This window comes from Chelonoidis abingdonii, chromosome 4 (assembly GCF_003597395.2).
Source record: "Chelonoidis abingdonii isolate Lonesome George chromosome 4, CheloAbing_2.0, whole genome shotgun sequence".
In the NCBI taxonomy this organism is placed as follows: domain Eukaryota; kingdom Metazoa; phylum Chordata; order Testudines; family Testudinidae; genus Chelonoidis; species Chelonoidis abingdonii.
This window is the reverse complement of record NC_133772.1, coordinates 4,790,259-4,806,096: the sequence shown is the minus strand read 5'-3', so window position 1 is coordinate 4,806,096 and position 15,838 is coordinate 4,790,259. Positions and strand designations below refer to the sequence as shown.

Below are 15,838 nucleotides of genomic sequence, written 5' to 3'. Positions count from 1 at the left end.
TCTGCCTTCTTCCTGTTCTACTCCTCTCATGGTACTGCTCTGCTGCCTACCCCAATAAAGGAGAAATAACAACTTAAAATGCCTTGTTCAAAAATTTTAACACTTAACTTTCAAACATCTGAACAGCAAATGTAACTTGTCTTGTCTGCGTAGTAAACACTGGCATTTTTATCTGTTTGAATTATCAAAGTGGTGCTTTCCGTGTCTTCTTAGTTGCAAAGGTATGAACTGCTTCGTGCTGAAGGTTCACAGTCTGGGCCAGCTCATGCTCTACTATAGATGATTGCAAGGCTGACCAGCCTCTCCTGTGTCATTGTGGAGCGTAGATGTGTTTTTATTAACTTTTGCTTGGAGAAGCTGCATTCTCCACTGGAAACTGTTACAGGAAGTGTTAGAAGTATGTGCAGAGCAACAAAAGCTTTTGGAAAGAGGGTGGTCATCTCATTTGTGCACATATATTCCAGAACAGCCTTTGGAATTGATTCTGCCGAAATGTATCTTGAAAGGGCTTTCAGTTCATCACCTAAATCACTGGCATCAATATCGCACATGTCATCATGTGTCAGCACTGTCTCTAGTGCCCTGCATTACTGGTGTAGGTCTTCTCAGGTACAGTGAGGAGTTTTGGATTATCATACAACATCTCAAATATACTGCTGTGTTCCTTAAGCTGCATGAAACATTCTTTAACTGACTGTATTGCTCAATCTAGCACCTGGTTAAAGAATTCAACTTTGAATTCTTGTTTGGGATCTCTTATGGGCTTATCCTGTATCTCATAATCAAAATGTCTTCTTCTTCAGTGATTTTTTGTATTCTTGAATGGGTGGGAAAATAGCTTCAGTGTGAAGTTCCTCTACCAACTTCTGTGCACTCTTCGGAACATTTTGAAATCCCTCATCTGACCGGTAAGACTGTAGGTCTGACTTTGCTTTGTCCAGTTGTTCCATTGCTCCAGATTTATCAAGGTCAACACCTTGGAGTCTCTTGCTTACAACATTTATTTCAAACAGTATGTCAGGCCACAACGCTAAGCCAGACAGAAATTTGAAGTTATGTTTCTGGTGATTCCATTTCCCTCTGCCACAGGTCTCCCAAGAACAGTTCCTGTCATAGCATTATCCTCCATAATAGCAACTATGGCATCATCTGTCTTCCCAATTTGGTGTTTGATAGGCTTTATCGGCTCCACTCGACTTTCCCATCATGTGGCACTCAGTGGTTTCAGTGTCAGAGAGGATGTTCCCAGATGTTCCTTCAAAATTTGCCGTTGATGAGTTGATGCAGAGAAAAATACATAGATGCTTTGAATTACATGAGAAAATTCAGCAGTCTCACTAGAAGGTGATGCTGCATCACTGACCATCAGGGGTGATTCTATGTTTTTTGCCGCCTCAAGCATGGCAGTCAGGCGGCCTTCGGCAGCGGTTCTGCAGAAGGTCCGCTGGTCACACGGATTCGACGGCGTTCCTGCGGGTGATCTGCTGGTCCTGCGCCTTCACCGTACCCGCCGCCAAATTGCCGCTGAAGCCGCGGGACTGCCGGACCTCCTGCAGGCATGCTGCCAAAAGCTGCCTGACTGGTGTCCTCATGGCAACCGGCAGGCCGCCCCCCCGCGGCTTGCCACCCCAGGTACACGATTGCTGCACTGGTGCCTGGAGCCACTTCTGCTGACCACCAAGTTCAATGAATGAGAACTGCATGGGACAAAAAAAGCTTGAGGGTGTCTGCGCTCCTCTGTTCTTTCCTCTCATGTTCTTTCCTCTCATTATCATAGCTCTGACCTCTCATGTCAGCTATCGCAATTCCCTTATCTTCCAGCTTTTTAAGAAGCACATTTGTCATACCAGTTCCTGTAATATCATCAATATCAATACATTCTAGAAAATGCTCTCTGACAGTTACCATTGCAGGGACATTTTCACTAGGTTCTCTTCTTGTTACAACACACACCATTAAAGTCATTTGTTCCATATGGCTGATGTCAGGTGTGCAGTCCAGAATAACAGAGTAATGTCTTGCTGACTTCCGATCTGCAACAATCTCCTGTTTGATTTTTGTTGCCAGTAACTGTATGATCTCATTTTGAATTGTTTTTCGAAGGTAGTGAGGTGTGTCCATTTCTTGAGTGGGGCCTCTTCTTAGATGCTCCTGGAGCTCAGCATCAAACTCAGTCATCAGCTCCACAGTTTTAAGGAAGTTTCCATTGTTTGGCACAGGCAGCTGATTTGAAGTGCCGCGCAGTGCTGGGTTTTGGGTAGCAAGCACTCTCACAATGGCAAAGAGCCTTTTCAGAACTCTGATGCAATCATCTCTTGATGGTGATCATCTATGGTGGCCTTTAACCTTAGTCTCATCTCAAGCTCTTTCCACCTTTGGAATGCTCTCTGGTGATTTGCTGCCTTCTCATGGCATACCACACCACATTTCTAGCTAGATTTTTCCAGTCCTTTGTTCCTGTAGAACACAATGTGACTGGACCATTAGACTGGAAGAGTTTGCAACAAAACCAGTATGCAGCATTCTGGGTTTTGAGTACGTAAGCCATGGCCTCTCCACTTTGTCACCATTGAGGATTTCACACCAGTAATGTTGTTTAATGGAAACTTCTATTTTCATTGCCTTTGGGGAACATGAAGTTTTTCACTTGCTGTGGCCCGTGCAGTACAAGGAAGTCCCTCAGGCTACTGCTCAAGTGGGTCCACAGTCCTGGATCATCTAAGACTTAAGGAACTAAACTCAGCAGCAGCTATTTCTTGTGCCTCCACTACACTCTTCTCTGCTCTACACTTTTCTTCAGGAATGTGCAGGGTTACATCCATTTGAGATGGAGATAAGGATGCTGCAGTTGCTGCCAGGTCACCTGCACTCTGACTAACTGGAAGATCAGAGAATCTCCTCACCAGTCACATCCTCACTGGGGCTGAAAGACTCACCATGAACATTTGTGTCTCTGTATCTCAGGAGAGCTCCTTCCTGCTTAGACAGAAAAGCTTCCTTTGCTTTCTCTCCTTTTCTGAATGCTGCCGCAGAGGGGCGTTTTCTTCTTTCACTCATGGCTGCTGTTCTGTGCCAGCTAGAGTGGCTCTCAACACTCAGTTGAAGGGGACAAATAAGCAGGCTGATAGCAGGGTCTGAGTGAGGGAAGATATCAGCGTCTTAAGCGCCTACTCGGCTCCTACTACTTCAGTTGACTGCCTGTTCTCCTCAAGCGGGTTCAGGGAAGCAGCAGGAAACAGGAAGCTCCCTGACAAGCTGGTGTTAATCAGTCCAAGCTCCTTGGGGTGCTCGAGAGGTACATAAGAGGCTCCTCCTCCTCTCTGTAGGGTGACCAGATGTCCTAATATTTAGGCGTTTGTCCCGCGTCGATATTTCACGGCTTTGCTTCTTTTCTTTTTTTCACTCCGTTGGCGGCACCCGACGTTTTTTTTTTTTTTCCTGCACTGGCAGCCCCCCCATGTGTCCCCACTATTTCTTTCTATCATCTGGTCACCCTACTCTTCTCCCCTGCAGCCCTGCTGCTTCTGTTATTCCTCTCCCCTTTTCTCCTGTCTGCTGTTATGTCCTTGTGCCCTCCTTCGCCAGCACAGCACTCCACATCTCTGTGCGTCTAGAGCAGAGAGAAAACATATGCACCCCAGCAGACACAATTTCTACACTCTGGGTCCTAATGGTGCCCGCACCCCCAGTCTGGCACCTGAGGCAGCTGCCTCGGTTCGCCTCATGTAAGGCCAGCCTCCCGCGCGCTGGCCCCACGCTGGGGCTCTGTTCTTGGCCCGCACATGGGGTCCTGGCTGACAGCCCGCCCAGGGATCTTCGCCTGGCCCATGCCTCCCCCAGCTGTGGCCTCGCCCTTACCCCTGTCGGGTCCCCCTCTCCTGGAGACACAGCCCTGTTCCCACCTCGGGTGGGATGGGCAGCAATAGGTGAGGGGCTGGCTTTCCAGCACCCCCACTACTAAAAATGTTCTCAGCGCCACTGGTGGCAGACAGGCAGGCAGTCTGCCTTAACCGCCCGCCGCTGCACCACTGATGGAGCCACCCGAGGTAAGCCAGAGCCCAACCTGAGCCCCCAACCCAGAGCCCCTCCTGTACCCAAACCCATCATACGTCAGGCCCGACCCAGAGCTCTCCTCGCTCCCACCCGCCCAACTCCCTGCCCCAGGAGCCCCCTCCCACACCTTGAACCCCATAATTTCTGGCCCTACCTCAGAGCCTGCACCCCTAGTAAGAGACCTCACCCCCTCCCGCACTCCAACCCCCTGCCCCAGCCCAGTAAAAGTGAGTGAGGGTGGTGGAGAGCGAGACACAGAGGGAGGTAGAATGTAGTGGGCAGGGGCGGGGCCTCAGAGAAGGGGCAGGGCTAGGATGTTTTTTTTGTGACTAGAAATTTGGCAACCCTAGAGGGAGGGCTCTCATGCCAGGCTATGGGGGTGGCACCATGCCAATAGTGTGGGCACAGGAATAAGTAAAGACCAGATGACTCTGCAATTTCCCTGGCTTGGGTGGTCCCAGGGTGGATCATCCCCAGCACTAGGCCCCAAGTGCTTCCTGATTCAGCTCCTCCTGGAGAGGGAGCAGTGGCTTGTGATATGTTGGCTTGGTTTTGGGGCTGCTGGACAGACACATGCTGAGAGGCAGAGGGACACATGCAGAGACTCACCTGTTCTGTTGCTGCTGCTGCCCATGGGGATGGGGCTGCCGGGCATGGAGAGAGCAAAACTCCCAAGCTAATTGAAGGAGGCAGCCATAGCTGATCAGACGGCTCCCCTGCCCCAGAAACTAGCTCCTAGCCCATGGCAAACAGGCCTCCTGTCACTTGCACCAGTGGCATCAGGATTTAAACAGAAATGCAGCAACAACAAGGGGGAAACTGAGCCACAAAGAGGGGACGAGACATGCATTATGAGACAGAGGAAAGGCTAGGAGCCCAGGCATCCTGACTCACAGGCCATCCTCTGGTCTAACCCACAAGCCCCACAGATTCCTGCCTAGCACTGTGGCTAGAACCCTGGAGGGCACATTCCCCGTTGCCTGAACCAGCCTGAACGTCTACCATATCCTGGGGACCTGGCAGGTACTTGGCCAGAGGGGAAAGGTGGGTGGAGGCGTTTGCCGAGGCAGCGGGCCAGCTTTGAATCAGAGTCAATGAGCTCATGCTGAGAGGCTGGGCCCAGCCCTAAAAAGGCACTGCCAAACCTGGACCGGGAACTCACCGGTGTGCAGACAAACAAGCAGAGGGAGACGGGTGCAGCTGGGATCCCAGGCCAGGACCCTGCCACCAGGTGAGACAATTCTCCCCTGGGGGGGGGGTCCTCCTCCTGAGGGGTTTGGGCTGCAGGAGGGTGCTCCAGGCTGGGATGTGTGGCAGGGGGGCTCTGGGCTGGGGCACGGGGGTTGGGATATGGGCTCTGGGCTTGGGGGTGCAGGCTCTAGGGTGGGGCCAGAAATGAGGGAGGGGGCTCTGGGCTGTGGCAGGGGATGAGGGGGCTCTGGGCTGGGGGTGCAAGATCTTGGGTGGGGCTGGGGATGAGGGGTTTAGGGTGCAGGGGGAGTTGGGGTTTGGCCTCTGGGTGGCTCTGGCAGGTGCAGTTTGAGGAGGCTCTGGGAGGCATTGACCTCAGGTGGCCACTTAGCAGACCCACCAGCGCTGCCCTGGCATTTCCTGGGGGTGGAAGAAGTACATGCGGCTCCCAGGAAGCAGCAGTATGTCCCTCCAGCTCCTAGGTTGCGGAGTGACCAGGGGGCACCATATGCTGCTCCTGCCCGTGGGTGCCACCCTGAGTGCCTGCTCCACAGCTCCCACTGGCCTCAGCCATGGTGCCCCAGATTCGCACCCACCATGGCTTCCCAACTAATGGCACCTATAGAGCTGGCTCTCAGGGTAGGGGCAATGCACGGAGCCCCCCGGCCGCTCGTCCGCCTAGGAGCCAGACATGCTGGCCGCTTCCTGTGAACTGCGTGGAGCTGGGCAGGGAGCCTGCCTTAGCCCCGCTGCGGCCAGCTGGCCTTTTCAAGGCCTGGTTAAATGTACTGACTGGAGCTGCTAGGGGCCCTTTTTGAAAACCAGACACCTGGCAACCCTAGTCACAGCTAAACAAGAGGAGCAGATAGTTCAGCATAAGCCAGTAACACCTGTGCTAAGGGCCCATTCAAGATGAAATGGCCCGTTAGTTGGAGGGTGTTTGAAATGGAGAGAGAGAGAAATTCGACCCGGGGAGGGGAATTGATTGTGAACCAGAGACTGGGGGGGACTGGCTGGCTCGGGGGGGGGTCTTCCCCCTCTCGGGGGCACTGGGTGATGGGGCACGGCTGGCTGAGGCAGCTGCTGTCCATGGAAGCTCAGGAATGTGCTGTGCCCTGGCATTTGGTGTCACCCTCCCTTCCCTGAGCAGCTGGGGACACCCCTGAGGAAAACCAGGAGGGGCCACGCACAGATAGCCCGAAATGGGGGCCCCGCAAAGAACAAGGGTGCCCAGCCTGGGGCTCCTCCCAAAAGGAGAGTGGAACCCTGCGGGGCTGCTTCATCACTCTGCTTAGCACCCCCTCCTGGAGCTGCTGGGGACCCTGGCACCGATTTCCCTGCCCAAGGGAAGAGTGGAAAGCATACCGGGACTGCAGCAGCCGAAGCGGGATGGGACAGGGTAGGGCCACGTGACTGTTCATGCCTTTGTCCTGTAGGTGTCCCCCATGGCTTGGATCTCAGTCCCACCCTGGGGGAACCCTTGGTGCCCCATGGCGGAGGAGATGGCACTTGGCATGCGGAATGGCTGCGCTGGGAAACCCACAGGGCATGAGGCACAGACTGTGGTGACGAACCATGCGCGGACCTCACGGCCTCAGACACCCGCCCAGCCCCTGTGCCATCCTGGTGCTGGAGGTTCTGGGGGCTGGAATATAGCAAGGGAACAGGGCTGTGTCCTGGTGGCAGAGGTTCCTGAGAGCTGGGATATGGTGGGGGGATAGGGCTGTGTCTTGATGCCAGGGGCTCCTGGAGTTGGGTATAGTGGGGCTGAGTCTTGGTGCGAGAAGTTCCTGGGGACTGGGATATAATGGGGGGGTCCCACAGGGATCTTGGCCCTATGCTATGTAAGATTTTTATGAGTAGCCTGGCACAAAACAAACGCCTCACTGATAAAGTTTGCAGATGACACAGATCGGGGGAAGTAGTAAATATAGACGATGAGAAGTCGCTGAGTCAGAGCAACCTGGATTGCCTGGTAGATGGGTTGCAAAGAAATACTGTGTGTTCAGATACAGCTAAGTCTCCATGTGTAGATCTAGAAACACAGAACGCAGGCCATGCTGAGATCATGAGCCAGGCGGAGAGTGCAGGGGCTGGGTGTGGAGCAGGGCGGGCTGGAGGCAGTGTGTGTGGGGCACAGGACAGGGTAGACAGGGATCAGAGTGGGCAGGTGAGGCGCAGGAAGGTGGACTGCAGGGTGGGCAGGAGGGCATATGGATTGCTCAGACAAACCAGGCTCTACGATATATGGTATTAGGGAGACACGTGTATGTATATTTCACACACACACAGAGAATACTCTGAAGAGCACGAGGAGCCATCATGTGCCAGGCTGTTACTCCGCCAGCTGTACCATGTAAGGGCAGAGAGAGGGTAGCGTGGAGTCACAGGATGTGCTGTCCTGGCCATTAATGTGCCAGACACTCAGGGCTACTGCTGTACCACCACGGCAGGGCCCATCCTGACCGGGTCTTTGAGCTCCAGCATCACGTCTCAGTAGTGAAGCCAACAGAGAGCAGTTTCCTGAGGGAGCGATGCAGCCAGCAGTCTTCGGATGATGCTGCATAACCTTTCCAAACAAGGCAGCAGCCGTTAGTCACCTAGACATCAGCATGAGCAAGTCCTTAGGGTGTCATGGACAAGCCAGGTTTCAGAGTCCCCACCGGAAGGGGCCATGGCCCCACACTGCCCTGCTCTTGAGATCCATTCTGGCTCCCTGGCACACACCCTGTTCCTCTGTCTCCTGCTGCGGGTCATTTCCCCCCATGGGATCATGGCTTCTACTTTGCCAGCACAGGGTCTGCCCTTCAAGGGGTTTCCAGCCAGTTCTCGGCTCAGCTGAAACCCTAGCCCTAATCGCCCCTGGCCAAGGGGTGGCCATACCACGTGGGAAGAGGCCCTGAGTCACTGAAAGCACAGGGAGGTGTCATGCCCCCGGCTGTGCTATGCCCCCAGCTGTGCCACACAAGGGCACAGAAAGGTGCGACTGATAGTGGAACCACAGGTGGTATCTGGGGTGGAGGGTAGTTTACATTTAAAGCCTGAAGACCTCCAAAAGCCACTAGTGAGCTAGGCCAGACGGTATGAAGCACACAATATTCACAGCCCATTGCAGCAATACAGGGGATGAGAATTTGTGGGAAGTTCTCACACCCCCCTCTTAAGTGGCTAGTACTGGGCACTGCCAGATGGGATACTTCTGGCTGCCCCGTCCCTTCTCAAAGACATGCTCTAGCCTGGCCATCAGATACAGGGTTCAACCCAGGAACTGGGGCCTGGACTGCTCCAGATGGGGCTGTTCTACAGATTTAAAGCCCAGGAGGAGGCTAACAGAGCATCTACTGTGACTCACTGTGGAGTACAGGCCATTAAATCCCACCCAGTTCCCCATGTTGAGCCCCATGGCTTTAGTTAGCCCAAAGCATTTCAGTCTTCTGCTGAACCACAGAGAACCGGGGTGGTGGTGATGGGGAAGACAGGTGAAGGGCAAGATAGGTGAAGGACCACCAGTGCCCAAGGCCCTTGAAATGACAAGAAATACCCCCGATCCCAGTGTGTGAACATGCCAGGCTGCGGTGGAAGGTGAAAAGGCAGAGTGGCAGGTCAGATGAGACACTCATAGCCACCAGGGAAGGCTGAGACAGTGGATGGGAGACAAGAGGGTACAGGAGGCACAAACCACACTGCAGAGGCCGGGGCTGTGCTGTCGGTTTTTCTTTCTTTCTTTTCTTTTTTTTTTTTAAACACTTTATTCATAGCATTATTCTGAAGAAAGATTACATCGGACCTCTGTACACGTTCTGAACATGCTTCAGCAGGAAAGACAGCTCCATGGGAACACCTCCCCCCTCCCAGTCCCTACACCCCCTGCTCCCCAACCACACGCTCCCCCCCAACCCGAGAACCGCTGCCACCCCCAGTCCTGCCATGGAGGGGGGAATGGTGTGCTCCCCTATACAAAATAACCTTTGCATAGATTATGTTCAAAAGAACCTATTTTACAACAAGGGCTGTACATAAAGAGAAAGGTGAGGGGGGGCTTGTGTGTTGGGGGGGTCCAACCAATCAGAGCCCCAAGAGTCCTTGGAGCTGTGAGTCTGAAATGTACATAATTAAAAAGAGGACAATTTCTCCTGTCTCTCTGTGTTGGGGGGCCGCTGCACCCCGTGTTCCAGTCTGTCCCCAGCGGCCAGATTGGGCTGCCCCAGCCTGACAACCTGGCTCCTGCATGGAAGAGCAGGAAGGAAATCGAGAAAAACACCAGGTGGGAGTGGGAGGCCGCGAATTTGGTTGCATCAGTTAAAAACCAACCCAAGCTAGTTAAAAAGAAAGGGTGAGTTTTTAGAAATAGGGGGGGAGCTCCCTCCACTGGGGGGAGCAGGAGGGAGGATCTGAACCAACTCTGGATTGGGCAAGAGGATAGAAATAAAAAAGGGGGTGAAACGCCTGGGCCAATTCAGCCAGGGCCTTGGGCTAATCCCACGACCAGAACCAGGTGGAGTCGCGTACACCTCCCGCCCTGGTTGTCGCCCTGCCTGCTCCGTGATGCCAAGGAGCCGAGCCCTGTTCCTTCACAGGCCGCGTCTTCCCCAGGGCAGAGCAGCATGCCCCCCCCCCTCCCCAGGCTGCCGAGGCTTACAGCTGGGTTAGCCTGTGCCCAGAGCCAAGGGAACCAGACAGCCATGCCACCAGCCCCCCCCGCGTTCAAGTAGTGGTTTAACAGTCCAGACGGGGATGGCAGAGATGTGGGAAGCCCAGAGTGGCTGTACTGCTGTCCAAGAAGGGCGAGGATGGGGGTGAGTGGGTAGGTGAGCTCCAATCTATCCCAATGGGAAGCGACTCTGGCATCTCCCAGACTGTGGTCACGTTTTGGGCTTGCGGCCTCTGATACTTAGTGAGGAGGTAACCATGGCGGCAGGAGCAGCGGTGGCCGACGGGGTGGGGGCTCCAGCCACACCCCCCGGCGTGGGGCCGGTGGCCGAGCGGGTGTTGCTGGCTGGGGTGGCGGCAGCGCTTCGCAGGACGCGGTCGGCCGAACTGCCCCGTGGGCACTGCCGCCTCCTGCTGCCAGTGGCTCGGCCTGCGTGACGGCGGCGGCGTTTGGGCCGCCGCTCACCCTCCTCGCCGCTCAACTCTGCTGAGGACTCTGACTCGCCCCCCCCGTCGTCCTCCGATGAGCCGGCCGCCCTGGGGGACTTGCCGCCCTCTGACAAGCACCCCCTCTTGCGCCTTTGATGCTCCTGCTCCAGCGGTGGCACCAAGCTGCCAGGGCGCTGGCGGGTGGAGCGGGCCGGGGTCTGCTCGGAGGTGCTGCTCTCCCCTGAGGAGGTGCCGTCTGGCTCCGGCTTAGGGGCAGCGCTCTGGGATGGGAGCAGGGTTGAACACTCACTGCCCGACTCCAGCTTCTCTTCTTGCCGGAGACGGGCCAGCCGGGTGAGGGGGCGGGCCTCCTCGCCATCCGACGAGCTCTCACTGGGGGCCTGGCCAGGCTCTTCCTTCCTTCTCCACCTCCTCTTGCGGCCAGGTGGGGGCAGCTCCTTCTCGGCGGAGGTGTCGCGGTCCGAGGTTGAGCCAGGGCGGGGGGCTGCTGTCTCCACGCGGGGGGAAGCTGGGTTTTTGGGGGGCCGGCCCCGCTTGCGCTTGGGGGGTGACTCAGTGCTGGGAGTGGCGGGGGCCCAGTGTGCCTTGGGGGGTCGGCCACGCCGGCGCTTCTCCAAGGGGGAGTCATTCTCACTGCTCTCTGTCTTGCTCCGGGGTGAAGCTGGCTCAGGGGCCTTGGGTTCCAGCTTCTGGGCACGTGGCTTCAGGGTGCCGGGCGGTGGCCGTGCCTCCCCCTTACATGGCTGCTTCAGGGTCTTGGGTGAGGATGGCTCAGGAGTCTTGATCTCTGGCTTCCTGATGCGGGGTACATGGGTGCTGGGTGGTAGCTGTGTTTCTCCCTGGCTTGGCTGCTCTGGAGACTTGTTCTTGGGGGGCCGGCCCCGTTTACGTTTGAGGGGTGGCGGGGGCAGGCTGGGGGGCAGCTCCAGCCCAGACCCCTCATCTCCCCTCTCCTTGGCGGCCCGGCTCTCAAGCTCAATCCTGCGGCGGGCAGGCAGGTCGCGGAGCAGTGGCAGCTCCTTGCTGGAGGGGGACAACTCCAGCTCGGAGATACTGTGGGCCGAACTGCTGCTGGGGCTCACCACAGCGCTGCTGGTGGCATCCAGCTTGTGGATGCGGTTGCGCCGGCGTCGGATCAGCTCCTTCTCCTCCACCACAGTGACCAGGCGGCCTGGCAGCTTGCGCAAGACCTTGGCAGCTGGGCCGTCCTGGCCCTGGTGGTTCTGCCGGATCTCTACGTCAGCGCTGGTGCGCCGGCGCGGTGTTTTGGCTGGCGATGGACTGTCCGAGGAGGAGGTCGTCCCTGGCTGCATTTCCCCCAGCCCCAGGGAGGCAGTGTTGGCTGCACTCACTCCATCTGGGTGCTTGGGCTTGTGTTCCTGGTCGAGCCCCCTCTTGGACACCTCCTTCAGGCTGCTGCTGCACCCAATGGCTATCTCCAGTGGCTCTGTGGCACCCTGTGCCAGCTCCCTGGGCTGGGGCTTGGCCAGGCTGTTGGAGAGAGGGGAAGGCTGCTCTAGTCCGTTGTGCTCCTTGCTGGGGGGTGGTGTTTTCAGTCGAGGCAGGGAGTTGTCAGCCTCCACCGGCTGGTTCAGGGAGCCCAAGAGAGGCCAGGCTGGCTGGGGCTCCACCTCTCCTGGCCCTTTGCCCTCTGTGGTGGAGAAAGGCTCAGCAGCGGACAGTTCAACCCCTGTCCTAGCAGCGACGTGGGCAGGTGTCTCCGGGGGGAGCTCTGCTGCGGGCCCATCGGGTGCCAGGCTCTCTGGCTCCTCCAGGGCACGCCTGACTGGCTCTCCCCTCTTCACATCCATACCGTCCAGCTCCACTGGGCGTTGGGCCAGCTCTCCGGCTACCTCAGCTTTGTCCAAAGATCCCTTGGCTCCTTCGGGTGGCTCCTCCCCTGAGGCTAGCGTCTCCGGGCTTGGCACCGGCTTGTGGGGGGCTGGGATCTCCAGGCTGCAGGGGGCTGGTAGGGGAACTTTCTCTGAGGCAGAAGATGACTCCACGCTCCCCATCTTCACCCCCGTTGTGAGCTCCATGGATCCCAGCACTTTTTCCCAAGTGGGTGGGGGTTCCACCCTCGGCATGTGCTCAGCAGGGGGCTTCTTTGAGGCTAGCTCCCCTGTGGGTGCTGTGCTCTCATGCCCTAGCAGGGCCGGCACCCCCAAGACTATCCCCATCTCGGTAGCTTGGAGTGTTGGTTGGGGGGTCTCCTCTCTGACAGGTGCTACCTCAGGTCTTGGCTGGAGGAGCTTCGCACCAGTCACTGGTGCCTCAGGTCTCAGATCCTGCTCCCCAGCAGGAGGTGCCCCTGGTCTGAGCGGGGCCAGCCGGGGCATCCTGTCCCCAGGAGCTAGAGTGTCTGTTCTCAAGGGTGCACTGCGCAGCACCCGCTCCATGGTAGCCAGGGGCTCTGCTCGTTGTGGGGCACCTCGTAGCATCCTGTCCCCGGGGACTAGGGTGTCTGCTCTCTGAGGGATGGCTCGGAGCACCCGCTCTATGGGGGCTGGGGGCTCAGCTCTCTGGGAGGTGCCTCGCAGCACCTTGTCTCCGGTGGCAGGGGGTTCAGGTCTCTGTGGAGAGGTCCGGAGCACCCTCTCCCCAATGACGGGGGCCTCTGTTCTGTGAGGGATGGGCCGCAGCACCCTCTCGCCAGCCCCTGGGACCTTGGTCCCCAACTCCTCCCTCTTGGCCGCGGCCTTGCGGGTCAGAGGTGGCGTCTCCTCCCGCACCAGGTCCCTGCGGATGGCTGCGCCACGTGTGTGCTGGGCCACCAGGGACAGGTGGTCTTCTGCCTCCTCGGCCTCCAGCCTGGCATGGTGGCCCCGCAGATGGCGCAGGCTGGGGAGCCGGGCCTGAGGTGACTCGGTGTCCACTCCATCCGCCTCGCGCAGGGAGAGGCGAGTGCCCCGCAGTCGCTCACTCATGCGTGTGCCAGTGCGCTCTGGGCCCGCACGGCTGGGCACCTTGGCTTTCTTGCTCTTTTTGATGTAGCCTTCCTCGCTGAGCCGACCCTCGTCCTCGTCGTCGGGCAGCTTGAACACCACTTCATCCTTGGCCTGGTCTATGTCCTTCCGGGCAGCCTCCACCTGCTCCTGTAAAGGAGAGAGACAGTGGTCATCTGCCAGGCAATCAGGCATCTCGTCTGGGCCGGGGGAGGGATACTTGGCCAGATGGGCCCATTGGTCTGATCCAGGGCAGGATATTGGGCTAGATGGGCCCATGGGTCTGAGATAGGGCAGCAGGGAGGGGGCAGGGTACAGGGCTTGAGGGTCCTGTGGGTCTCATCCAGGGCAGGATATGAGAGGGGTGTTTGTGCCTCCAGGGTCCCATGGGCATGATCTGGGGCAGAATACAGGGGGATAGATAATCCTATGGATGTGATCTGGGGCGGCAGGGGGGAATGGGATTCCGGGCTAGATGGACCCCCAGATGTGATCTGGGAAGGCAGGGAGGATGGGATAGCTGGCTAGATGGACCCCTGGACGTGATCTGGGGTGGTGGGGGGACAGGATACTGGGCTAGATGGGCCCCTGGAATGTGATCTGGGATGGCAGGGAAGACAGGATACCTGGCTAGATGAGTTTACAGAATGCCTCAGTACCCTGTGGCCACTCCCGTCTCCCACGCAGCTGGTGCCCCAGTGTCATCTCCATGAAAGGTCATAAGCCCAGGGGAGTGGGGCTTACAACAGCCTGGGAGACGGTTGCTGTGCGGCCACACCACCGAAGCTGCGTTGCATGGGGGGAGCCACGCGCTTGAGGTTTGGAGGTGCTGCCGAAGCCACGGCTGTGGACAAAGCTACTCTGGCCAGCCAGGGTGAGATCCCCCACCCAGCTTCAAGTGATGAAAGGGCTAAAGGGAGTCACATTCACCTCTGCCTGCTTCAGCTCCTCTCGGCTGATGTCTTCCAGAGAGGCCTCCAGGAAGTTCATGGCATAGCGTTCAATGGGGGTGAGCTGCAAGGGCAGGAGATGGTGAACAGGAGTTACCAGAGGGACTGGGGAAGTCAGGACTTCTGGGTTTTATCCCCAGCTCCGGGAGGGGAGTGGGGTCTGCTGGACTAGAGCAGCAGAGGGCTGGCAGTCAGGTCTCCTGGGTCCTATTGCACATAAAAGAGCCCTGAAATAGTGGGCACATATTGTTGGCTAAACCCAGAGCGCAGGGTCTGCTGGAAGAGCTTGTGAGATTCTGAACCCACCCACCAAGAGCAGGGCTCATTCCCTCCAGCAGGTGGCAGAAAGGACACAGCCACCCACTCCCTTCCCATGGTCCAACGCTCCCCCAGCTGAGATACACTAGGGTTTGCTCTGCCGCAGGGTAGGAGCAAGGGTAGATCTCTTTCTAGCCAATCTGCCCCCGTCCTGCACCTGCTCCATGAGCGAGGCGATCTCCTGCTCAGCCTTCGACATCTCCTCCTCCTCCTCCTTGCTGGGCCGCTCGTCCGCGTCCAGGGGGATGTTCTCGTTGAACTCTGCCAGCTCTGCCACCTGCTCAGCCTTGGCCTGCGTGGCCGCACGGATGTCCTCAGGGTCCTCAGCCTTGCACAGCGCCTGCCAGCCAGACATACTTGTCTCAGTGGGTGGGGAGGTGGAGCTGAGGGAAAATTGGCCTTCCCTGTGGCTGGGTGGGGCTTACCTGTTCCAGGATCTGGGTCTGCTTGTTGGCCATGGGATCCTCCTCGTCCTCCTGCGCTATGGTGAAGACCTCCCCTTCCTTCTTGGCTGGCTCATCCAGGGGCATTTCGAAGAGCTCCCGGATGGTTTGCTGAGGGGCAGACACACACAGGTCAGGCAAAGATACCCCCAGGTTATACTGAGCTGTGACCTGCTAGAGTGAGGGGCTTTGTAAGAGTAAGAGCAGGAGCAATGTACTCGGCCAGATTTCTGGGACTGGAGTCTCTCAGAGGAAGGGGCTCAGGCTTGGTCAGGAATCCTGGGTTCTCTCCCCAGCTCAAATTCAATGTTGATTAATGCAAAGTAATATACGCTGGAAAACAATCCCAACTGTACATATAAGATGATGGGATCTAAATTGGCTGTTACCATTCAAGAAAGATCTTGGAATTATTGTGGATAGTCCTCTGACAACACCCACTCAATGTGCAGCGACAGTCAAAAGAGCAAACACAACGTTGTGAATCATTAAGAAAGGGATAGATAATAAGACAGAAAATATCATATTGCCTCTATATGAATCCATGGCACACCCACATCTTGAATACTGTGTGCAGATGTGGTTGCCCCATCTCAAAAAAGATATATTGGAATTGGAAAAGGTTCAGAAAAAGGCAATAAAAATTATTAGGGGTATGGTACAGTTGCTATATGAGGAGAGATTAATAAGACTGGGACTTTTCAGCTTGGAAAAGAGACGACAAAGAGGAGATATGATGAAGATCTCTAAAATCATTACTGGTGTGGAGAAAGTCAATAAGGTAGTGTTATTTACTCCTTCTCATAACACAAAACTAGGGGTCACCAAATGAAATTAA

General features: G+C 56.5%; 1 protein-coding gene across 4 annotated transcripts in view; it reads right to left on the bottom strand.

The window, feature by feature from the left end:
* Positions 1 to 8,954: 8,954 nt before the first annotated feature.
* Positions 8,955 to 15,838, bottom strand: part of SRCAP (Snf2 related CREBBP activator protein) — a 29,374-nt gene continuing 22,490 nt past the window's right edge. For all 4 annotated transcript variants that reach the window (XM_032763123.2, XM_075065870.1, XM_032763122.2 and 1 more), the window contains 4 exons: positions 14,983 to 15,111; positions 14,715 to 14,897; positions 14,220 to 14,303; positions 8,955 to 13,439 (listed from right to left, as the gene is read on the bottom strand). In XM_032763123.2, coding sequence (XP_032619014.1) covers positions 10,107 to 13,439; positions 14,220 to 14,303; positions 14,715 to 14,897; positions 14,983 to 15,111 — 3,729 coding nt within the window. In that variant the 3' untranslated portion in view covers positions 8,955 to 10,106. The remainder of the gene's footprint in view (positions 13,440 to 14,219; positions 14,304 to 14,714; positions 14,898 to 14,982; positions 15,112 to 15,838) is intronic.